Source organism: Bombyx mandarina, chromosome 01 (assembly GCF_030267445.1).
Source record: "Bombyx mandarina strain Sakado chromosome 01, ASM3026744v2".
Classification (NCBI taxonomy): Eukaryota; Metazoa; Arthropoda; class Insecta; order Lepidoptera; family Bombycidae; genus Bombyx; species Bombyx mandarina.
In genome coordinates this window covers 17,036,549-17,063,032 of record NC_143208.1, presented here as the reverse complement: position 1 = coordinate 17,063,032, position 26,484 = coordinate 17,036,549, and the positions used below count along the sequence as shown (strand labels likewise).

General features: G+C 34.5%; 2 protein-coding genes across 2 annotated transcripts in view; one reads left to right on the top strand and one right to left on the bottom strand.

Moving 5' to 3' along the window:
- kon (chondroitin sulfate proteoglycan 4-like protein) overlaps positions 1 to 8,280 on the top strand; it is a 33,809-nt gene extending 25,529 nt beyond the window's left edge. Inside the window, 1 exon segment of the mRNA XM_028187460.2 lies at positions 608 to 8,280. The gene's annotated coding sequence lies outside the window, so the exon portion shown is untranslated.
- Positions 8,281 to 9,375: 1,095 nt separating this feature from the next.
- On the bottom strand, positions 9,376 to 19,248 carry LOC114252895 (Cellular retinaldehyde binding protein). The gene is made up of 7 exons (XM_028187577.2): positions 19,117 to 19,248; positions 13,679 to 13,871; positions 12,379 to 12,538; positions 11,142 to 11,203; positions 10,394 to 10,587; positions 10,008 to 10,212; positions 9,376 to 9,850 (listed from the first exon to the last, which is right to left on the bottom strand). The coding sequence occupies exons 2-7, from the start codon at positions 13,860 to 13,862 to the stop codon at positions 9,642 to 9,644; spliced, it is 1,014 nt and encodes a 337-aa protein (XP_028043378.1). The 5' UTR covers positions 13,863 to 13,871; positions 19,117 to 19,248; the 3' UTR covers positions 9,376 to 9,641.
- Positions 19,249 to 26,484: the final 7,236 nt, after the last annotated feature.

The following is a 26,484-nucleotide window of genomic DNA, read 5'->3' as shown; positions in this document are numbered from 1 at the left end:
AGTCGTAGCTAACTACTCCCAATGTTTGAAGATGGTGCTGGGAATTAAATTTTGACATCTTGCAACTGTTCTATTATGAAAAAAGAGTTTTTTTAAATGTGAAACTCACTGTAATAAAAAAGGAATGAATTCAGTATATTTTTTCATTGATTGGATGCGTTAACTTGTTCACAGTTGATTTAGTTTTAAATTATCGTCAGTGTGATTGTTGCAATCCACCTTGAGACATCCCACTCTTTAGATCGAAACGTACTACTACTTTATGGCTGAAATAGGCAAGAAAATGATACATAAACCCGTCCTACAAATCTATATACCTACCTATATATCTATACTAATAGATAAATCAACAGTGGTTTTTACGGATGCTCCGTTATAACTACTGAACCGTGCATTCGATTGACTTGAAAGTTGGTATCCATGTAGAAGATACATGTACTTAATGGATAGGCTAATGCTTATATGAGTGTTGAACTCTCTACACCAATTGCGGGGGCGTTAATGTTGAGAATCTTTGTGGGGGTGAGAAATAATAATGTTAATTTTAAATGCCCTGCGAAGCGGACGGTTACAGCTAGTCTAATATATAATTGTTTTTTGTCCGCAGCTACTCTAAAAGCGAACGATGAAAAATGCGTACCACTGAGCCGCCGGCGACGCGTCGAATTAGTTCCTACGCCTTTTCTACTAAGCAATTACACGGTACCGCGTAAACAGAAAACTTGTGAAATAACGGTTTAAAAAAACGACCGGCTGATAACACCAATACGTCATGCCTTAGGACACCAAATCTCGAACCACGTTCCAGAAATAATTTTATCCATTTTATATATTATACAATTCATTAATTTACCATGACTAAATAGGATCAATTTTTTTTATATCGAATAGGAAATGTCACTGTATATTAATTAATAAACATTATTCATTTTGATGTATGCGTAAATATTAGTACGATGCTCAAAATTTATTAAGCATCTCTAAAAAGCTTAGAAATAAATAGTCCGTGTTTATTTTTTGGGACATCAAATTATTTTGATAGTTCTTCGTCTGTCGGTCTCTACTTGGATTTCCTTGTGACGTCACAGGCTAGTAAAGCGAATGTACTGCACACTCCTTGTACGACAGTCCAAATACTTAATTAATAGACGCCGAATAACAATAAAATAATTTTGAGGGTCTGTTTGTTTATTTAATAATGATTTTTTTTTATGACTCGTCTGAGATATTTCGTTGCCTTGAACAATAAAAACAATGAAATCAGATTACTTTCTTCACGCGGTAAAACACTATTATAATCGACTGTACTTCATTGTAAAGTGTCGATGGTTTTAAAAATCATTAGTTTCTGATAATTCTAGAAACGCAGGACGTCGTTTGTAAGTAACGTAAATTTCATTATTCCCTAAACTAGTGTTGTCGAACGACGAATATTTATCGATACTTCGCCTGAATAAATTTAAATGTTAAATGTAATGTTTCACGTAAGATAAATAGCCAATTAGTGCCAAATTTGGAAGCAATAAAACGTACATAGGAATTGAAGACATTTAACGATATAAAACGTAAAACTGATTTTTTTATAAAAGTATTTACGAACTACTTTCGACTTCTACAAATTGTAAAGTTACTATGCGTTTTTGATTGAATCGGTTAATTCTAAACTTAGATAATAAAGAAATAAGGACTAGAGGTATGTACAGTTATGGAAAAAAATTATATTGATATAGCAGTATGGAAACTTAACATGTTTTTTTAATAGACTTATGCCCGTATCTTTAGACGTTTCGTAAAATAGTCCTCCACTCTTAACTCATCCGATGATGCTCGAGAATTCCCTCCAAACTTACTCGAGTTTGGTATTTTTAGTCGACCATTACAATATTCCTCAACTGTCCTCGAGTGAGGTAATAATGATGAAAATTTGATCAAGCTAGCATCAAACCCATAGAGTTCTGTAGTCTATGGTCATTGTTTAATGTCAAAGTCAGGCTGCCGCTGTCTGTTTGACACTAGATGAACTTGTTTGATGTTTTGGTTGCTGAGTTATTCGTAAATATGTGTGCGTGCGGTAAATCTGAAAGTATATTACTTATTTTCTAACCTATTATTATTTTAGATTTCGGATCCGGCTTTATATTTTTATTCGCCGCTTTTGTGTGATTTTGGTTGCATCGTGTTGTTGAAGTGCTTTTCCACAACCACCAGTTTATTATTATATAAATAAAACTTATAATCGCATTGACTTTATTTATCAGGTAGTAAGCAAAATATGTCTCTTATGTAGGTAAATAAAATAAAGAGTTTCAAATGTCTAACCTCGAACTATTTACTTTATTAATAAATATTATCAAACTTAAATTATCAAAATATGCGGGAATCATGCACAGATCCAGGCCATTGCACAACAATATCATATATTTCCATTTGCGGTCCACATACTATTTGGACATTGATAGAAAACCAGCCTTGAGGAACGTTCGAGGTACGTCGCGACGTACCTTGACTTGACAGTTCGCTTACTTCACTCCGGTTAGGAAATTTTTCCAAGGACGTTTGAGTGGAGTTTATTTTTACGACTAATCATACCAAAACGCGCGTTGGAGGTTGAGTCGAGTCGAGTTAAGCTCGTGTAAACGACTAAAGATACGGGTGTCTGTCTCGAACGAATTCCTATTACGTAATACCTCAGTATTTAGAGTGCTCTTTGATTGTATTGCGGGTTAATAAAATAATTTGAAAAAAATTTACATAAAATAGAAATAAGTACTACATATATACAGTTTTATTTATAGATATATTGAATTAGAATATTTCGTTCTCGTCGACATGTGCTCACGTGTACGATCTTTTGGAGTATGTAACTGTATCCCTGAACTGGTTTCAAAGTTATAATTATACAAAGGACAACAGTTATATATCGGCATAAAAATGTGAGATTTACAAAACTATGGAGGGTAGAGGTAAGGACCACCATCTTGTATAGGGGACAAGTCGAACAAGTGTTCCCCTGTAAACAGCAGGTTATTGTTAGAAGACTCTATGGAAATAGTGCTAGTGTAGGAACTGGAAATGATATGAATATAACAGTTTTAAACAGAACGAAGTGTGGTAGTTTACGGGGGATGGTTTTTAAATCCTTCCACTTGCTACTGTAGCGCCACCTTGATTGGCTCCTTTTCAGTGGATACTTTTTAATTCACTGAAATGGTTCTCCTTATTTCATCATCATCATCATCGTTCTCCTGCCCTTCTCCCAGATCACCTGGGGTCGGCGCAACAGGTTTTCTATTTCCACACTCCTCTATCATAGATATTTCTTCGCTCACTGCCCTCTTACACAGATCGTCTTTCACGCAATCGAACCATTTATTTTTAGGTCTCCTTCTTCTTATCTCTACCCTCCAAATATAAAGCGAATGGAATCATTGTTGACATAGCGCTCACTTACTCCCAATTCAGTATTAGTGGCGGACAATGTTCCGAGTCTGAATAGGATCCTCTGGCGTCTCTTGAGGACATTGATTTGTTCAATATTGAGGCGTAAAAGGCTATTTGGTTTAAGCGACGATTTTTGTATACAGGAGAGCCATTTAAAGTTTAAAATTTGGAATATTCGGCTATTTGAATGAAGTAAACTTAATTGAAGTTCAATTAAAAACATCGAACTGTTGATGTTAATCTATACCTATAAATAAAACTGGAGTGTCTGTTTGTAATATTAAAATAACCGCTTTTTACTACATGCATATTATGAAATCTATACATATAAATAAAACTGGAGTGTCTGTTTGTAATATTGAAATAACCGCTCTTACTACATGTATATGAATATATAATATATACGGTACATACACCAAAATAACATTTTTTACAATTTTTGACGACACTCATTGATAGGTTGCTGATGATATAAGGAGTAACTTAGGCTACTTTTTTAGACTAGCTTAGCCCGGCGATGTTACCCGTTGTACGATAATAACAGCGGGTAACATCGCGGGACTAATCTATCAATAATAAAATTTAATGTTTCCGAAGCGAAGCCAGAGCGGGTCGCTATACCTAAGCGCACCTTTACCAATTACTTTGTAGTTGGTAAATGTTGCTTATAAAGCTAAATGTCGCTTAAATCAAATAGTTTTTCACCTCTCGATATAAATTTAGTATTACGTACCTATTCTCGGGCCCTTGTAAATTCAAAGTCAATCATTCATTCATTCATTCAAATTCCAAAATTCAAAAGTCAGTACTCCGTGATCTCCAGGGAAAGCTGAAGAAAGCGCACACGTGATAAATGTAACACTCACCTAGCGTATTAAGAATTATATTACCTAGAATCGTCAAATGATGCTCCCGATACGGTAGGCAGCGGCTTGGCTCTGCCCCTGGCATTGCTGAAGTCCATGGGCGACGGTAACCACTCACCATCAGGTGGGCCGTATGCCCGTCTGCCTACAAAGGCAATAAAAAAAAAAAAAAAAAGATATTGGGAATTGAACTAACGTCGCGGCCAAAGGTACGTTTATTTTAAGAATCGTGTTCCATAATGCACGCACACGCGTTATATAATATAATAATACTAAGAACTGAAAAGAAAACTTAATTAAACAAACGATGTTTAATATTCGTCGGCGCGTAAACGCCAAGAAAACGTTGCCAACAATAAAAATATAACCAAAATTATATGATTTGTTAGCGATTAAATTAAATATTATTAACGTTATATTATATAATAAATACATTTATTATCCTATATTAATCGTTTAGTTGAATTACGTAATCGATATTATTTACTTATCGATTTTTTTTATGTAAGTTGATGTAATTTTATTAATATGTAATTTTACTGTTTGCATATAACATTAATTAATAGTTATAGATAAGTTTTATTTGAAACCGAACGTAAGCCAAAGAGTTTCTAATTATTTGGTTATTGATGGTACTTAAAAATGTAGTACTTAAGCCAAATAATAAGGTAAACCCAATGGAACTGAATCTATTTACGTTGTTACAAGTATGTTCACGTTATGATCGGGTATTGATTATTGTATTAAAACAAAAACCTTCCGCATTTTAGTTGAAAATAATGTTAATTCTATTTATCAAATCTTTATTCATATTACAATGTGCCAAATGATGCATTAGATAATTAAATAAATGTTGATATCGTATAGATAACACATTAGTTAAGTTTAAAAAAAAAGGTTTATTCCAATGCAATGAAATTTGTGTCAATAGCTGAAAGTTTACTCATCATTCTCCTGCTCTTCTCCCAGTCATCTGGGGTCGGCGCAATATGTTTTCTCCTTCCGTATTCCTCTATCATATACCATACATGAGTCGTCTATCAAAGGTGGCAATCTGTGCATTTGGACAAAAATATGTTATTGATATGTCAATACAGATTGATTTGAATATAATCGTCTCCTTCAAAAAATACGGTTCAAAACCTGCATTAAATAAAGGTTAATACTTAAACTGTTATTTATCTAAGATGTCGATCAGAAGAGTTTTGTGACTGCCAATGGAATACAAAGTCAATAATTCGTTTTTCTGATTTACCAATAATTGTCCAAAAGTCACATTGCCGGCTTTGATAATAATCGACTCATATACAATAGCTGAAATTTTACTGCAAACTATAATATTACAAGAAATCCGTGCGTATCGCAAAGTATTGTAATATTTATTACCGTGCTCAATGATGCCTTTATTCATATATGATACCCCTGTAGATGCTAGTTGTAATATAATGCCAATTAATCATGAACCTCAATGTCTACGAAATAGATCATAAAACAATTTAGTCAATTTCACAAGCGCTCTAAGCATTTATTAAAAGCTAAATATAGAATAATAATAATAGTAATAGTAATAATAAGCGAATCCTTGAATGTTTGATATACTGGAATATTTAAATGACAAATAAAAAGTAATACACGAATAGAAAATCATATAAATTAATAGTTTAATTAGGTACTTAAAAACAAAACAAAAAAATACAGTAATTCTTTAATGTTCTTGGTAACTTCAATAGGTGTCGGACAGAAATCGGTTTAAATATCTTTATAGGTACCAAATGTATTGACGAATGATCACGCCAAACGATGTGATGAAGTGATATTACGTTGTCGACTCCCCACTAAATTTATAAATGTTCGTAAATATTGCGTCTAATGATGAACCGGTAACGTCGTACTATTTCTGCCGCGCGGTAGACGTAGTGCTTGAAGGGCCAAGACCGGGACATTCTCCGGAGATTATTTCCAATCTTACGTGCCATTTCGAAAGAAACTACAAATAGAGTTCCCGGTCTATGTTTCCGTTACGATGTAGCTACATACGTACACACAATTCATCATAAATATATTCGTCTCAATTGAAAACTAGCGAAACTCGCTAATATGAATTCGTAGAATGTACAGACGCAGTGCACAACTATGTGCCGTTTTTAAGACGTGTTTCCGATACACCCTTTGATATAATGTTATAGTATTAACGGAAATATCAATATTTTAGTGTTGATTATTTAGAAAAAATATTTAGTTCAGAAATTATCGTCGTGATCAGACCAGGGATGTGCGCTGCTGGCCATATTGGCCTGATGGCCTGCTCCAAAGTTCGCAACCATACCCGGAATAAAAATGAAAGCAGTAAGCCGACTACAAAATTTTAAATAAATAAAAAATCATCTTGGATGTCGTCGTCGCATTATTAGGGTAAATTAATTTTATTACACTGCCATCGATATGTGTGACAATTTTCAAATTATTCATACTTATTACAGTTTTTATACATGGATAAATACATAAAGCTAAAAAAGGCTTGAAAACAGTTATGAAATAATTGCTTCAGTTCGAAATGGTGAGAAGTTTGAGTTAATTTAGAAAAATCAAATAAGTATGAGAACTCGTTCCATTCATTGTAATCCCAGAGCTCGAAATAGAAACAGTAATATAATTAAACTCGACAGTAAATAGCTCCTGAGTAATTTAATTTCTCTATAATGCCGTTTGAACGTGTTTGGCTATTCTTTGTAACTGAAGTACTGATACGATGTTTAAGTGCACTGACTCCATGTGGAGAATAATAAAGGTACGGTGCAATTGAGACTTCGAACTCATGTCCGCTTACTCCCTCATCTATCTGCACAAAATAAAAACCCTAGAAACAGAAACACCGATTTTGATGAAATTTTTGTACTTTTAAATGTGATCAAAATTATGTATGTATGTATTTATTTTTAAATCTTAACTATTTATCGCGTTAATCTGATATATGACAATAAATCACATTTTTTCACAATCAACCGAAGTTCCATTTAATTTGTGCAATCATAATACATATTATATACAATGTCGTTCTGAAATTTTAATTTATTTTGATATAATTTAATTAAATATCGTAATGAATGCATAATAAAGCAACAAAGAGGTTCGTGTCGGTAATGAATCATAACGAAATTCAGTACAGTTTAAAACTTACTCTTTAACTAATAGTTACATGCATCTGATGAACTCTTACCGTGCTTAAGGTCGCTTCACATACATCCACGATCGCGCGACGGATCCAAATTCAAAGCGAATATTTTAGTTCATTATTTATCGACTATTTTAAAATAATAAAATGACTGGTATTGGTTTCTTTAAATAATTGAAAAATAATTTTGACACATAATTATTTAGGCACCACAATTTGGGGTAGCGAAAGGGTATATCTTTTTTATTTTTGTTTTATAAACTGAATTTCGTGTACACCTAGAAATTACTATATTTAACTTATTCTTATAAATGCAACTGTAACGAGCCTGTTTTCATTTTAAGAAATAATTAAAATGTTACTGTTTGGTTGTTTATACATGTACATAATAACCTTGTATGTGAAAAGACCTTTATTCAATCAATACAGGTATATTATAGAACTATTTGTTGATTTTTTTTTGCATTACAATATTCGTTATAAAATAAACTGTAAAATTAATTGCATTCTGTATGAAAACCGAATTCCTACATAAATAAATGTTCGGTGTAATATATTAGAAACAGTAGAGAATAGTCTGTGGTGCAGTTTAAGAATTAATTTTATGTATTGAAAGATTTACTTTATTCAATAGTTTAAATATATTAGTTATATAGTTATTTGTAGCATGCAAGGTATTTCTGAGTGAACAAGACGTTTTGTGCCATACAAGAAATGTACTGTGAGATGTTACGTTTCGAGTCGAGACGAATAACTTTCATGTGGATAGCATGGTTTTATAAATAAAGAATGTAACTATTATTGTGTTTTTAGTATTTTTAAAACTTTTTAATTCAATTTTTATTATTTTTATATTTTGTAGGTATTTCTTTATGTTACAGATTATTGGTTCTGGACGAATTCACGAGCCAGCTCAGTTTTTTTATTTTGTTTGAAGGATTACTGGTGGCCTTTTCAGTTTCACCAGGGCAGGTTCGACGCGGGCACGATGCTCTCGTTAATCTCCCCTAGGGGCTATTGGGTACCGGGTGCGGGGGCGCCCGGTGTTCTGCTGTCGGTTCCATGGTGAGGCGGCGCAAGATGGCTCCTGTGCGCCCACACGGTGTGTCTCCCGAGACGACGTCCTGTGGGATCTTCCCGGGGATGGAATCCCATTGTATTGTCAGGACGGGTACCGGCGACGGCGAACCTTTGGCGTGCACTGTGCGGTACCAAAGGTTTGCGGGGCGGGTCCTGCGCGGTGACGCTGCGCAGTGCCTCGTGCGCCTTTCTCAAGGCGTAGACTCCCGGTAGGGATTGGAAGAAGAGGAGGACTTTGGTCTTCCTCTTCTCCCTCTTCTTGTCTGGAGGCGCCGGAGTCCGACATAACCCGGTCTGTAACCCCTCGCGACCGGGGTCGACCGACTTTATCCGTAAAGGGAATCCCCAGCGTTAAAAAAAAAGGTGGGAGAGCAAAGGCTCAGCCAGGAGGGATGGGATTTTTTAACAGCCGCCCGAGCGCCTCCGAAGGAGACCTAACAACTCACGAGCAGCTGCTTCGCGAATGAATCTACTACCGGATCGTACGGGCCAGCTAACCCATGAGCTGGATGGAAGACTCAAATGTTGAAATACACAACTCTTACAATTAAAGGACGTAAAAAAATTTTTGTAAACTACACGTAGATATTTATATAAACAACATTACCTTTTTTAATGAATATACGAGAATGGTGGTTGCTCTTTCGTCACTATAGACACTATACTAGGCCGGAATGAGTTTAAAATTTTCGAATAAATCTACGAAATATAAACGAGATTGAATGGTCGCCTAGTAAGTACAATTTGACTGGCGTATTCTATAATTATTTATATTATTGGACAAGGTTAATTAAATTTTAACAAATAAAACAATAATTTCTTAAAATTTTGTATTCCCAGAAAGAGCTATACAATAATTTACACATAAGATTTAAATGATTTATTACATTTCTGACCTAAACCAAATTTGTGCAGAAGTTATACACGTAACATCTTAATGATTCTACAGTAACAGTCTGTTTAATAGCAATAACTATTTAACTTCGAATTATTAAATTCGTCACCATAACCTAACTTTCTGACGCGAAAGATAACCTAACATTTTGACATTTCTTAACAGTCTTGATTAATTTCAATGGGATTTAGTCGACTTCGAGTTTCCTGAAGTTTCCGGTGAGACCTCGCATGGCGTCTCCCACTGCGTCTGCCCCAGCGCAGGTGTTGGCTCCAGATCTTAAAGCGGAGATCGCGCCTTCGCGCGCGGCTTCACTGTACATCTCTAACCTCACGCTCATTTTGTCATTTAGTAGTACCATGTCTCGTTTTTTCGCGAGCTGCTCTTTCCATAATTCTGAAACAATATTATATTTGCGATAGAAATCAATTATATAAAGTTTGTACAGATTTGTAATTTTACAGATTCGTAACTTCAATGCATTCCAGACCATCGACCTTTTACATCTCGAAACTGCTGGAAGTAAATAGAAAAATTAATTGTAATTTCTCACCTATCATTTCCTTCATCGGCATAACTCCGCCGTACTCTTTGGGCAATAAACTCTGGTCTATTTCCACGTCATTTATGCTCGTGTAAAGTCTGACTCTCTTCCTGATCTTCTCTGATATGAGAGCCATACCGAAGTCTAAAGCGAACTTGATCGTGGGATGGACATTGATGCCGTAAATTTCTTTATGCCTCACGGGAACTGTGCGCTGGAAACAAGACAAGATCAATATTGAAATATAAGGACGTAACATTAACTCAATATCAAATCTGACAGATAGGAACTTCTACTGGGCAAAAAAAAACAATCATCAAATCCTTAACTTTTCTATTGACAAAAATTAATGAATAACTTAGATCAATGATGTGATTGAACCTATGATAGCTAACCTCTCCATTCTTGACAATTCGGACGGCTTCTTTGGGCGTGAATAATGTGAGATGTGGGAAGCCTACTCCCCCACCGTCAGCAAAGTGAACAACTCCTCGCACTTGAGTCTCCTCGTCTTCCATAAGAGTTTCATAGCAGATGCCCATCACACGGCACATGTCTTGGTTGGTGTATTTGTAAGGGTCGAAAACTCCTAGGAATCGGAAAGAAGTAGACGGTGGAGATATTTCGTCTTTTAGCATTAAAAGTGTACAATTTCCAAAAACTTTCGAAATTGAGTTAATATGCGGAATCATTTGGTATCACCATTATTTTTCTCATAAATACTGGCAAAAGAGCATAGTTAAGTTTTTTTTTTTGGTTTACCTACCTATGTTTTGACTTCTATTAACAAAATTAATACATCATTTTATCTCACTTTAAAAGACAGATAACGGTAACTGGTAAAAAATAAAAAATAAATGCTGCAAAGATGATTAATATTAAAAATATCACATGTTTTAAACCTTTAAAACACTCTCCTGTAAAATGTGTAAGTTTTGAGATTATACAGTTTTAATGCGAGAAGACGATTTGTCTAAGTTGCAGTGGATTTTTTTCGGTAAGAAATCGCAAAACCGTTGTGATTGCCAGAGCCGCATTTTACGCGGCGAGTCTGTACTCAAAAAAATACTCTGTTTGGTATATCTGATCTTATGCATATGAGGCCACAATTTGTGTTTTATCTTCTATTTTTTTAATGGTTACCTGGTCTATAAATAACGACTCGACGACCGCCCTTGTCCTTGAAGGGGCTGACGAAAACGAATCTGGAACGAAATTGTATATGTATTTAGAAACTTAATGTGCTTAGTTGTTTTGGATTACGAAAGTCGTCGTGGCCTAAAGGATAAGACGCCCACTGCACTCATATCAAACTATGCGGCTGTGCCCATGTTCAAAACCTGCTGGCAGGTACGAGTTTTTTATTTATTTATATACGTAGCCTACACGTGTTGCCAAACGTCTTCCACGGCGAAGGATTAACGTCGCTTTTAAAGATAAAACCTACAAAGATGAATAGATTTGCAACAGGTTTCATCTGATTGAGGACAGTGCGCGTTGTGAGTCCGTATGGCCTCGTACCACCATTTAGTCGATTTTTCGCCGTGAAGCAGTGATGCATTTCGGTTTGAAGGGTGGGGCTGCCGTTGTAACTATACTTGAGACCTTGGAACTTATATCTCAAGGTGGGTGGCACATTTACGTAATGGATGTCTATGGGCTCCAGTAACCACTTGACACCAGGTAGACTGTGAGCTAGTCCATCCATTAAGCAATTAAAAAAAATATACAACTGAAACTTCGACCTGGTATCACGAGACCCACTACTTCGCCCATTTAGCGTTACACGAAATAAGCCATCCATGTGCTCACAATACGATCAACATTACCAAACAATCGGGCGCTCGCTTTTCCATATTGAGGTCTGAAATAGCAGTCTGTACTTAGTGCTATTGCATACGTTTGCCGATAGGGGCGCTGTTCTAACTGCATGCAAATTTGAGTTAACTTTTACGCTATCGAGAACCTTAAAAAACTCGCTTTTTTCCTACCTGAGCTGATAGCCTTGAGAGGCTATTTCAACGTAACCTTAACTAATAGGTGAGCTCATGAGGCAAACCGGAGTGATGCTAACACTGACCCTAGCAAGAGCAGTGCTTCGCAGAATCTACCAGCGGATCGGAAACGCAACGCACTGAGAAGATCCGGCGAGAAACTCAGTGGGATGTGTCTATGGGTTAATTCGCTCGTCGAGCCCTTCGTCGCAAGCGACGGGTTCGACGAGGACGGTGACCGGATAACTCGCACTTAGCACACTGTTCTACGACCGAACTATTTCACGAAATCGGGTAACAATTTAATTAGTGGCGACGACTTAACTGTCGTACAAAATAATCGATTCAAAACCGTAACATGTATGAAGCGGTCGTTTTTAGTATACCCAAGTTCCAAGAGCTCCATCATGATTGGCAGCTTGTAGTCGAGCTGGTTGAAGGCGATGCCCCAGGATTGACGCAGGAGCAGATAACGTTCGATTGCCTCCTGAGCCATCGGAACACTGAACTTTTTGGCTCGAAGAAACCGGAGCAAGTAATTCGAGTCTGAAAAGGTTTTCGAACTTATAAATGAGGTCATCAGCGCAAAAATGGCCTAACCCACAATTGTTTATATTTAAGCTTATATGACGTATATTGGAATTTATTTAAAATATCATAAATTTTGATGCAACGGCCTATCCATAGTTTACCCATAGATAACAGAACATTATTTTTGCGCGTATTTTTTTTTGCTTACTCAAATTCAAATTCATGATAATTCAAACCTAATTGCCTTCGTACTAACTATGGTAAGCTTAGGCTACTTTTGTGCTCACGGCCTCAACAAATAATACAAAGTGTGTTCGTATCGAGTGATGCGTTTAATTAAAGCGTATAATGTTCACCGAAAAACTCCATGATGAAACAATAAGAACGTGTATATAAATGAAATCAGTATAATTTATGAATTTGACGTAAAATTTTCGAGGGCACCCACGCTTTGTTGTTCCACAACGCATGTGTATAAACAACGTATAAATTAACATAAAAATACATTACTTAGTAATTTTTTTAATTAATGGTTGTTTACATTTTAGTTGAATCGTAAACGAAGTAATTTTTTTTTAAATAAGCAACGTTGTAATCTACGAGAAAAGAAGAATACTTTTTAAGGTTATTTCATGATTTAATCTTAATATTATAGAGGAACTGACAGGCGCATAGGCCGTAGTACATAGAGACATGAAGTCAAAATTTCCTTCAAATCAAGTCTGCTTAGAACTAATCCACGCGGACTTACTATACCTACTAACACTAATACGCCAGCATCACTAAGACCACTAATTCTATACATTCAACTGAAGTAAAATTGTACCTTTAATAAAGATACATAATTATGTTAATATTTAGATGTTTTAATATAACAATGAATATTAATAATTAAAAATATTGTAGAAGAATATCAAAATTTGCATTTACTCCATTATTTCTTTGTTCTTCGGTTGTCGCCTTTTTTTTACGAAAATCAGCAATAAAGCGTATCAAAACTTAAACAAAACAGATCTGCTGTACGTTTTTCGGCTTACACATCTCTTTTTTCGTGGCGTGACTATATCACAATAGCTTATGCTCAATCAATAGATGTATCATAATCGAAATATAAACTAAACTTATTCCGAAAAAGTCCTTAAGTCCGAAACTAACCAAGTCGAACAGCCAACAGCTTAGGGTTCTGTTCCATCCAACTCCTCAGGGCCTGCAGAGCCTGTGTCCTCGCGCTCTCGGTCTCCCGCAACTCTTCTGAAGCTATCGTCTGCGTCTCCTCGGATAGCGGACATTTGTACTCGTCAGCCTCGGTCAGATATCTCTTCTGCAATCTCTTGGACATCGTTCTGATCTGCGAACATAGTTATGCAAAATACTTGAAATTGAAAAATTTCGATTAAACTTGGTGAATGATAGGTAGTTCTTGATCATCAATACATAAATATCGTCTTACAGACCTGAACTAAAATAAAAATCTTGTAGGGGTGTACTGAACTACTTTTAGTGAACTATGAAATGTACTTTCCCGAAAGAAGTTTGAAATAAGCCCTCAGTGATGTTATTACTAGTTTAACGCTTAGAGATGACGATAACCACATACTATGACATAAGCCGTAAGACCTTACGCTTAGAGTATACATGCTTATGTATACTCTAAGCGTAAGGTCGTCTATTTTCGAAGACAAATAAAGATCGGATTGCGTTATTCATTTCCTATTTGTCTTAAAAAAAATCAACCGGAATAATTAGGTAGTTAGGTATTACCAACCACAGGGTTGCATGGTTTTTATTCTTTTTTTTTTTTTTTTTTCCTACCTAAGCTGAGAGCCTTGAGAGGCTATGTCAGCGTAACCCTAACTTTTGTAGGTGAGCTCACGGGGCTCAAACCTGATGACGTTGCTAACACGAACCCTAGCAAGAGCCGTGCTTCGCAGAATCTACCACCGGATCGGAAACGCGACCCACTGAGAAGATCCGGCGAGAAACTCAGTGGGCTGTGTCTGGGAGTTAATTTACTCGTCGAGCCCTTCGTCGCAAGCGACGGGTTCGACGAGAACGGTGACCGGATGGTTTTTAAGTGTAAGGCAGACGTTTAATAAAACTGAGATTTCGTCTTTAAGTTTTAATTGAAGCTGCGATGTCTATGCAAACATTAAAAGCACAGCCCGTCAACTGCGATTTGAAATAAAAAGAAACGTTAAAATGTATGTAATCCATATATAAATAGTTGTTTTGATTTAATATACATATAATGACTGTATATGCAACGTATTTCAATATCTAAGTACGTTTATGTTCTATTATATATACCATATATTGATTATTAAATGCATTATATTATTAATTTTGTGTTTTCACTAGTATCTCATAGTCCCGTGTTTCTGTGTAAAAAAAGAAAACTTTAGTATTTGAAAGACATCATAGTATTGTATTCATTCGTTTGCTGTATTGGTGCATTGAAATAATGATGCAGATGTGAGATAACGAATTTATTATTTGCATCACTTCCATTCCCGTTTGTTTATTTCATAACACAGTTGCAACATTATAGTATCCTCTTACGAGATCCGGTTAATACAACTTCGTGATGTAAGACTGCAATATAGTTTATAGACTTAGCGAATCATAATAATATTTTATGACATCAAGTCGTATAGCGAAATAATAAATATGACTAGGCCTTGCCTGTGCAAACGCCATCAAAATAATATTTTCCGCTTAATGTTATGAAACTCATTAAGAATAATTTACCACCAAATATTGTGAGCGTCGTACGTGAGGCCATTGATACGTGTAACTGCAGATTTTCGTAACATAAAGTTTTTATTGCAGCCTTTAGTTTTCGTTGAAAAAATATTATGAAATATAGAGCGTTTAATGATTCAAGATATAATAATATCGTCATTATAACACATGGTATATTAAACTTAATAATGTATGGTATACGTATAATATTATTCCTATATATATATATAATATATATATAGTACATAGTATTAAAAAACAAAATTTTGTGTTCAACTATTATCTATCTCTGTTTAACGCTTTCCTATTCATAACAAGTTATCGGAACCAGCTTATAGCAGACTGTTACAAAGTGTTGTTCTAATTAAGGAGTTATTCACAAACATTATACGTTCTGGCCATAAATACATGTGCACTTAAATTAAACCTCATTTCACGTATAATTTTTTTTTTTCACTTTTTTAATTTATTGGTAATGTCTTAAGGATCTTACGATTCTAATAACAAGTGGTCACCGAGGCTCGTGGACGTCAAGGATTCCACAAGGATATCGAAGCTACTGCCTACCGAATTGTGTTCTGTTTATCTAAGTGATAAAATGTTTCGAAACCTTTCTTAATTTAATACAATCAAAATTTAAAGATACCCGCTCCGCTTAACACCGTGTTAGAATAAAGCGGATGAGCTTTTCTCTTTGTACTGAGCAAGCAATACGAAATGGTTAAGCAATTCAACCGTACTATCTTTGATTTATAATAAGATCATTATGTGTTATGTGAGCACAGGTTCGTTATTGCATAAATAGCTGGTGTATGATGGGTCATTTGTGATGGCATTTAAGTAAGATGTAATCTACAAGAAATGAATGTTAAAGTTATGTGAATATTCATAAATTTAGAATTGAAATAATTCTAACAAATTATTGAAACAAATGTTTTCAAATCTTTCTTTAAAAATGTCTGTTTATTATGTATGTATTTATTAATCATTAAGGGTATTTAATTAATATTGTACCATGTATGTGGTTACGATTTTAGCAGGCCATTTTGAATTGCATGGTCTAAGATTCGTGCTTAAAATTATTTTTGCAAATTCTTTAACGTTCTACGTTAAAAAAAAAAATCAAAACTTATAATTCAGTATTTGAGTTAAACACAGAGAATATTATGAAAAATTGATTCTAACGTTAATCGCAAGAGGAAATCTAAATTTTGCTGGACTCATATAATACCGTATATACCGTAACAATGCCTTTAGACGAACTTTGCACGTATAGTTGTTTGCCTATGTGGTGGTCACTTAGTGGTTTAATTTTCTATGGCTTTTTGAGAACGACAGCGTATTGCCATTTGTTAAGAAAAATCTCGACTTGTCGATCGATCTCCGTCATTATAAAAATTCGGAAAACCGTTTTGACTAATTAATTATAAGACATGTTACTTATTACACTATCTGGTCATAATAGTATTGTATTAAATTATAAATAAAATACAATAAAATCACAGTGTTGAATTTGGAACATGTCATTCTCATAGAAATCCATCATGCTGTTTCATTTTCGCTTTTTCACTATTTTTTTTTACATCCCACCTAAATAAACGAAAAGATCTTCTCTGTTGTGGGCATTGCCCCCTATAGCTCTTCGAACTGCTTCCAATCTCCTCGATATGTATAATCCTAATCAAGTTATCAATCAAATTGAGAAAGTTAAATATTTATATGAAACGTTTACTAAGATGTCTCAAATTAGCAAAGACAATATTGATTATCTTTATTTGTCTTCTTGCTCTATGGCGTTTAAGTGGGGTGAAAGCGCTCGCCATCCCACAGTGATTTCGCCAACTCGAATGTACATATTTCACAAATACGGTTCCAGTACGGACGTGTGTATTGTGATGCATGAAAACTAATGAATTTCACATGGAAGCGATAAATTGTGTACTATGTACTAATAGAACTTGTTATTTCTCAAATAAAATAATGATAACTCTCTCGTGAATAGTTACTAATAAAAAAGTATGATCAAAAAAGGAGTCGATAGTATTGTCTTTTTATTCTTTGTCTATCTATATATATATATATATAAATGAATTTTTGTTCGTTAGTCTCGCTAAAACTCGAGAACGGCTGAACCGATTTGTCTAATTTTGCTCTTGAATTATTTTTGGAAGTCCAGAGAAGGTTTAAAAGGTAGATAAATATGAAAATGCTCAGAATTAAATAAAAATAGCAATTTTGTTTTTCCTTTGATGTGTTCCCCGTCGGACGGATTCCATTTGTTTGTTTTAAGTTTATTTTATAAAAAATATTTAGGTCTTTTATTTATCGATTGAGGCATTACGAAGTCTGCCGGGTCAGCTAGTTGATCTATAAATTCCGTAATGCCTTCGGAGGCAGACGAGCGTAGAGCCAAGCTGATTATGAATGTCTCTTATGAACTCTGGTCCCTTATGAACATCAGAAATGCCACGAGTACGCCTGCGGCATATCGCATAAATTGCTTTGTTTTATTTTTAATTCATTTATTTACTTAAATAATACTTGGATGGGCGAACGACCTTGCGGCCCACCGAACGTTACGCGGATAATTGCCGCTTATCTTTAAATACGAAACGGAAGTCTCAAGTATACTGGAATAGCGCTTATATTAAACTCTTTAAACGCTTTTCTTATTGCTTACACGGGTAGACGAGCGCACGACCCTTCTGGTGTTAAGGGGCCTTGATTTATTGGCAGCAGAACTAGCAAAACAGTTTTTTAACCAATTCGTACAATCCTATGTTGTAGGTAACTGAAAAACTCTTTAATCATATCGAGGGTTAAAAGGCTTTTTGGTTTACGCGACATTTATCTTTGTAATTAAAGGTGCGTTTTATTTGATATTAGCATCATCAGTTCGATGTTTTTAATTGAACTTCAATTTAGTTTACTCCATTTAAATATCCGAAGAATTTATATATATTATGTAATGGCTTTAAATAGTCCTTTCGTAAAGTTGCAAAAATGTCGCTTGAATCAAATAGCCTTTCACCTGTCGATACATTATTTTATATTTTTTATTTATATTATTGAATAAAGATTACGGTTTTATCACGCTTGTTTTGTAAATGCTAAAATTTGCGACGTCCCAAATTGTTAACATTTTTCGTAGTCACAGATACTCCAAATCGTTTTTATTAATTTAGCTTTCGGAGTCTGGTTGTTACGTCGTACGTGTTTCCAGTACAACGAATAAAAGTCTAACTTAGGAACTTTGTATGTAGAACATTTAAGATCTAAGTCTGAAAACTTCGATTAGCACATCTTTTGGTTAATTGTTTTTGTCAAAATCTCCATATTTTTTTAGCCATAAATACGTAGAATGAATTTTAACCACAAATATGTTATAATGTAGAATTAAACGCGATAAATCGTTATTTTTTGAAGACGTATGTAGGTATGTCGTATATTCTTTATCATGGGTACATTCACTTTAATGATTGTAGTTACCAGTAATTTTATATTTACATGACCAATTAATACTCAAGATAAAAATTTAGTATTTTAATCATACCATACTAGATTTGTTTATGATTACAAATCATCGGCTTAAATTAGATAAGTACTTCTCAAGAAAGCGCTTCGCATCTCGATACCTCGGAGAATTCGCAATGCATTTTTTTTATGAATAACCATTAATGAAAACCTTTAATTATTTACCATAATGAACACTTTCAAATAATTATAAAACATGTATGTACGTACCTAAATTTTTAGATATAATACAAATTCCTTATCCTTTGATTATATATGACGAAAATATTATTAATATACTGTCACGAAGTCCTTATAAATTTTACTATAAAACTCACTTGTCAAATTTCCCGCCGAAATTCAAAACTTCAATCCACTTCTTCACACGTGCACGTTCAAGTGGGCTTCGTGAGGCACTGACTTCGAATACTGTAAAGCCGGTAGTTTTGCTAGTTTGGTGATTGTTCTCTGTCTACCGCAACGAGTAACGGAGGTTTTGTAGTTTCGGTTAATTTGGTTACAGAAGCGCTCAATCTTTTTGAAGCTCCAGTTTTTTTTCTGTATCATGTTCATATTTTTATATTACTGAGAGAATCCGGACTTATATTTCTGAGGAGTTTTGAAACAATTCTGTAGATAATAGTTTTAAAAACTCTTAGGAAGAAGCTTGATAAACGAATACTTTGAAATGAAAGGGAAATCTTACTTTTTAAATTATGTAGATACCTATCTAACTACTAAAGTATGTTTATAATATATTTAATTTAATATTACATTATCAAACATATGTTTCTTTAAAATTGTATGAATTTCACTGTGGCCCAGTTTTGTAATAATCTTTAATATAAACATTTTCATCCGTTCACTTCAACCTCATTTTAAGTAAATGTATCAGTTAACATTCCGAAGCCTTCAAGGACTTCGTACTCGGTAGCGTTAATAGGTTTTACTCGGTAACATTAATGTTAGAATGTTCCGATAATGACGAGCATTTATGGTTAATGGTTTATAAAACTACTTTCTTAGAGTACCTCAGGGTATTTAAAAGTAAAGTTAGGTTTTCCTTTTCCTTTGTCGTATAACTCTTGTCAGAGCGGTCGTGGGCGTCATTCAGCATTATTGCTGTAGGCAGATGTTATGCGCCTCACGGGCAATCGCCACTCCTCCTGGTTTGTGGTGAGCCTGGTACACTCATGTTAGCTTAGGAATATAACATTCTCCAATTTTATTCAATAATTATAAGACTTATAAAAAAATTCCCAATTTTTTTACTTTCTAGTAAAAGTAATAGTAAGTAAAGTAATGATACTTAAATACATATATTAGGCACTTTTTAGCGAATCATTTCAAAATAGGATGATAAAAACTCATTCTCTTTATTTGAAGAAAATTACGTGAAATATTTTATCTTTTTTTATGTTTATGTATAGTGAAAATGTTTTAGTTCTCTGACTCTATTCTCTCACGTTCTGTAAAATAATTCAAATATGATTAACAATAATTAAGGTTAGATAATGACAAATAGCACCTAATAAAAAGTGTATGCATTATCTTTTTTATTTCATGTAGTATTCATACATAACATTTTTAATTTTATAAACCTACATACTATCCGTACTCGCCCGCTTCGCTGGGCATTTAAAATTAACCTTATTATTAAATGATATTGGATGTACCCCTTTTATCTAACTGCCAACTGATGAGTTGGTCAGTCAATTATGACATAAGTAACGTACAATAAATAAATTTGGTGTTAAAAATATGAATAACTAGCGACCCGCCCTCGCTTCGCTTCGGAAACATTAAAACACAAATGAAACCAAAAAAAATAAAATAAAAAAAATTGCCTATGTTCATCAGGGACAATGTCGGCTTCTAATGGAAAAAGAATTTTTCAAATCGATCCAGCAGTTTCAGAGCCTATTCGAAACAAACAAACAAACAAATCTTTCCTCTTTATAATATCCACTCACCAAGGCATATGCGTCTGCTGCTTTCTTTGTAAATAATAACCGTTCCTTTTCAAGATATTTTAATAAAATTGTTGTATACCACTATCGGTTATTGAAATCCAATAATTGATATCTATCGCCCAACTTATTTTCACGAAAAAATAATTATTTTCTGAATTCCTTACACTTTTTTTTAACTTCTAGTAAATTATTTTCTATTGCTTAGTTAAACTAAGTACAAAAGCGTATTATTATTTTTTAATTATTATTTATTTTTAACTTCATTGCTTTACCGAAGGGAACATTACTAAGTAAGACAAAAACAGGCATCTTTTCGTAACTATTTAAGGTTACGCAAATAATATTAGGTTCTCTTTTGTTAATTATTACTCAATTTTAAAAGCGGCTCAAGGTGACAGTAACTTTAGTTAGACAATGGAGTCAAATTTCGTCTCTTAAATAATAATTTATTGAAATTTTCGTGATTCTAGCTTGATACAAATACGTTATATAATAGATAATTCTGCGATTATTAACTCCTGTAAGCTTTTGAGGTTCACAATGGTAGCTTGTTGATGAGGACAATACTTGTATGCTTATTAAATCTTATTTCCGAGTTGTTCTCTTTTCAAACAAACAGCGAAGCAGCCGTGTATCATACACATATTGTATAGACAGATAATTTAATCATTTTGCAGAGCAAATTTGCATACAATGCAAAATTTAAATCGAAATTGACTTTGAATAACGTAAATTTAATAAAGAGTCCTTTCTTTTGTTAGTTCATTTGTTTCTGTGATCATTCGTATATCAACTCAACTCAAATACCAAGTCATGTTGATATTCGTGCAATTCTTCAATTTAATTCTCTTTACTTTTTGTTGCCGTCGACGCTTGAACACTTCCAGTTAATTCCAATCGATCCCCTTGGAGTACGATTCAACGCTTCTATTTCTAACGGTAGGTAAGCCGTAACATAGGCGAACACGGCTAAGAGTTTAATTGACAGATAACCCATAACCACATACCGTTGAATAGTCCGCCGGATTACCCAGCGGGTTGCAATTCCGATCCGGTGGTAAGCTGGCAGTTATCAAGCTTGAGCTGTTAGGCCTCTTAACTCCCACTCGTCCCGGTTGCGCCCATGCTTGCCCACCCGTCCTAGCTTTGCTGGGAAGCCACCGGACCACCGGTTATCCTTCCAACTGAATTAAAAATACCTACAAGCCTCCAAGGAACGGTGGGGCGCGAATTGTTTTTAGCGAACGAGTGTCACGGCGAAGATCGGTAACTCGCAGAGTTCAATATTAAAAATTTACGTAATGAGACCCTGAAGTTTCGTTTTAATTAAGTAATTTATATGCATATTAGAGAAATAAAATTATTAACAATTATGTTAATTGAATGAATTTAAATTCCATCACGCGACTGCCTGTACCTATTGTACTATTGTACTGAAATGGGTAATTACATTCAAATTAAGGTATGCATGTATTTATATAAACTAGTCGTCCCCCGGTAGTCGAAATTCGACTATAATTAATTTAAATTATAAATACAATATTATGAATCTATTTTCAAAGACCATTATACTTCTATAATCACAGACTTCACGAAGAATACACTTTAGACAAATATTAATAAAGGCAAACAATATTTAATCTATTGTCCATTTGACCACAGACTTTATGCAATAAGAACAGTTTGACACTAAACAGATAGTATGTATGCCTGTGTATGTCAAATATATAGTAGTGTGTGTAATGTCTTTTTTTATTGATATAATGTATTTTTATGCATAATTTAAAAAAAAAACTGCATTTCTTCTCTATATTCTTCATAAGTGTGGGAAATTTCATACTCCTCCGTCCGCGCAATTTTCGTAGAAAGGGGTACAAAGTTTTTGCTTCACGTATTAATACGAGTATAATAATATAGATAATGAAAGAACTAATAATGCCCTTTTTTATAGCCTTTCTAGGCAGACGAGTTTACGGCCCATCTAAGCGAGAATGGTTACCGTCGCTCGTGGTACCGTGGTTACCGTCGTCAGCAATGCCCGGGGCTCAGTCAAGTCGCTGCCTGCCACTGAGCTGTCTCCGCAAACCTCATTTAAAGAATAATATGTCATAGCGCTCAGAAAACACCGTGCAGGGGAGTTCATTACAAAGCCGGATAGTAACCTGTAAAAAAGGATCTCTGGAAACGCACTGTCTGAATGGATAAACTCTACTCTGGTCGCGGAAGGTGTGACGGTAAAAAGGAGACGGGAGGGATCATCTTCGACAAGTCCTTGTGGCATTCTCCATGGAACAAACGTTACCAAACACAAAGAGAACCAAAGTCCCTCCGTTGACCCAGATGTTCCGAGTGATTCGTGATTTATTTGTGACCACTACTTAAAGCTGACATCATTAAAAGAAATAAGGCCAGAGCAAAGTTTATACAAATATTTCCCAAAATTTTTTTTTTTACCTATTTGCTGGTAGCCTAAGAGGTTATTCCAGCTCCGCCCCGACGGGCAGGTGAGCTTACGGGCTCAACCTGAGAGAATTTGCTAACACTAGCCCTAGCAAGGCTAGTGCTCGCTACTACCGGATCGGAATCGCGACCCACTGAGAAGAACGGGCGAGAAACTCGGTGGGCTCACGGCTAGTTCGCTCGTCGAACTCTTTGTCGTAATCAACGTGTTCGACGAGGACGGTGACATTTGCTTGAGTGGCCTAAAAGCACCGAGAGTGAATCCGGGAGATCCGACATGTTTCGGGCCACGGCGGTTTTTGTATCTATTTTGTATGTTATCTAGAACAGCACCGCCCCATCTTTTTCCTTGCTAGGGCGTACTGAAAGCCCCTACGGGTACTACTACTACTATCCTATTTCTCAGCAAAGCTGTCTACGTAGGTACCGGTTTGAAGAGTCTTCATCCTAGATCGCAATATTTAAAAATATGCATTTTCTAATTAAAAATATATTTTTATACAATTTTTTAAAATAATCAAGTGCATTGTTGATGTCCACAAGCGACGCTGATCATTCATCGCCAGGTGGGCTCTACTATTCTTTAGGTTAGTGAAATTTAAAAAACCAGCAGAACCGCCCATGTGCTTTGTCCTAAGAAGTGAATGTAATGACGTAATACATGTATGTGTTGGTGTACAATAAAGCATACTGTTGTAGAAATAGTTCGGTTTTAAAACATTAAATTCGTAATTTTAGTTACAAGGAAATCGGTACGCTGCTAGAAAAAAAATGATTGACAGATGTGCTAATTACGGTAAAGTAATATATAATAAATTTTATTTTAAAAAAAACATCACAATGACTAAGCAATGTGCATTAACAAATACACGTTGCAAAACTTGCGAAAGGGATGGCATATATTTAATAATGTGATGGTGGAAAGAGACAAAGTAAATATGCACTGGTACTGTGATTGCAACAGTCAGTTATGTCATCAGGCCGAGGTGCCGGAGGGTCGATGACCTACATTCAATAATGAGTAATGTAAGGTTAGGCCGTCTAGTTTTGCTTGTTATATGTGGATTAAATTTGTCATTTTTCCTATAATATATATGATACGTCGATCATACAAAGTCGTTTGATCCCATAATATTGTTTATTACGCGGCGAATCGTTTATTAATCATTGATGTATTAAAAAATGGGTTTTTATATATCAATGTTATTAATTGAAAGTGCACTCGGTCAAAATAGTATCTGCCAACAATATTGTCCATAAGTGTATAATCTATGATATTGTCGTTCTGTTGTCTTTAAAGCGCGAGCGTAGGTTTGTTTGAGCAACAGCAAAAATGAGCGTGATGGTCGGAAACTTAACGTACCTACAGTAAATTGGATCATTAAGTACACAACTTTAAAAATATTGTGAAATAGCTGGAGAGAATTATATGAACGTCTGAAAGTTAAGGCACTTACATTTTATTACATGTAATAATATATTATGAAACAATGTGTGTAGATATGTGTTCCGACAAAATATCCATGTAATTAAACTCAGAGAACGTGTGTGCCGTGTGAACACAACAGTAAAGCTATAAACCTTATTAGTTCTTTGTTTAAAAGATTTATAAATTGGTAATTTAAGTCACTGAACGCGAAAGTGTCTAGGTGTTTCCAATGTCCATATATTATTATATAGTACAAGTAATAATCGCAGTTTGAGGATACCAGTTTAATTTGCCTCATTGATGGGGCTTAAGCTCGTCCCGAGTTGTCTCAGCACAGATTAGGGAAGAAGTGAGATTGGTCCGAGTGTGAAAATGATACAAAATAAGCGTTGATACTTGAACAATAAAACTATCACTGCAGGGCCATCCTGTATTTCCAGGGCACAAATATCTCTATTTATCTATAAAGTTCGATAGTTACACTTTAGTTCATATTTCACTAATAAAAAAATACAATATTATTCAAAGGAGCACATTATTTATCTTATTCTTATTGTTACTTATTCTATTTAAGTGGTGTAAGAACGGTAATTTTCCTGATTATCGACTTCGTGACTTTTATAATTAGAACTCCACTGGTCTATCAAGATAATCTTATTTTTTCATCTCCAATTTTGAAATAGTTTAAGTAATATAGTCGATCCCAATTCTAAATTTCAGATATAAACTTTTTACATTATTACATTATTAGAAAATGAAATAATGATTGTGTGAAAATAAGTACCTCTTATGTCATTCCATAGAGGGACTGGTAAATAAAAAATAATTTTGAGAAATGAGGTCAATGCACTCAAAATTTTACGTATTAAATATCCAAACAAAATAGATGTATAATATAAAACAGACTAATGTTAAATCTATCAACGCTTTGGTAAAATCTATCAACGATGAATACAAAAAAAATTTGCTAATTTGCTAAATTCAACAATATTTGCTAATTTCACTTTTAATTTAAACTAGCGACCCGCCCTCGCTTCGCTTCGGAAACTGTAATTTATTATTGATTTCTCCACTATTTAATATATGTTATGATACATATAAACCTTCCTCTTCAATCACTCTATCTATTAAAAAAAACCGCATCAAAATCCGTTGCGTAGTTTTAAAGATTTAAGCATACATAAGGATATAGGGCCAGAGAAAGCGACTTTGTTTTACACTATGTAGTGATTAGTCAAATCAGACATGTGAACATTACAAAAAAACTACATCATTGCAAGCCGTTATTTATGTTGTAAAGTTCGAAATTAGGTTAGCATAGATTAAACATGAATCTAGATGCACCTGTTTGCAACTCTAAATAGATTAAGTAGAAAAGCGTGAACATTTTTGTGTATTTCGTTTCGCTCTACTTTAATAGCCTTTAAGTGTCTGTTCTGACTGACTGTCTTCCACAATTGATAATTAATTTTGCATTCACGCTCATTACGCCGAGACCGAGGTTGAGACGATCAAACAAACTGGGAAAACATCACATAAACAGTGTACTACTTCAAAATTTTCGTGCTTGTTTGAATGCCAATTAATAGCTTTTTAGATTGTTTTTTTTTTTAAATCTATAATACTTGTGCACGCGAATGTACTTAGCAACGGAAGATGAAAGTCGCTTCTCAACAGGCCAAGGTTATTTGCACTAAAGGGCAGACAGGATTTTCGATTCTTAGAAGTCGTTTGTAACTTATGAGCGAAGTCTACGCTTATGTCATTAAATTGCTAACAATTTACAAACCGAATATTTGATTAAGTAGGTAGAGACAGTAAGTAGTAAGAGTAATAACGTTAAT

Coding starts and splice junctions, on each gene's coding strand:
- LOC114252895 (XM_028187577.2), bottom strand. CDS start 13,862: ATGTCCAAGAGATTGCAGAAGAGATATCTGACCGAGGCTGACGAGTAC. Junction 10,588..11,141: donor AGTCGTTATTTATAGACCAG/GTAACCATTAAA, acceptor TCCGATTCCTAG/GAGTTTTCGACCCTTACAAA. Junction 10,213..10,393: donor GAATTGTCAAGAATGGAGAG/GTTAGCTATCAT, acceptor TCTTGTTTCCAG/CGCACAGTTCCCGTGAGGCA.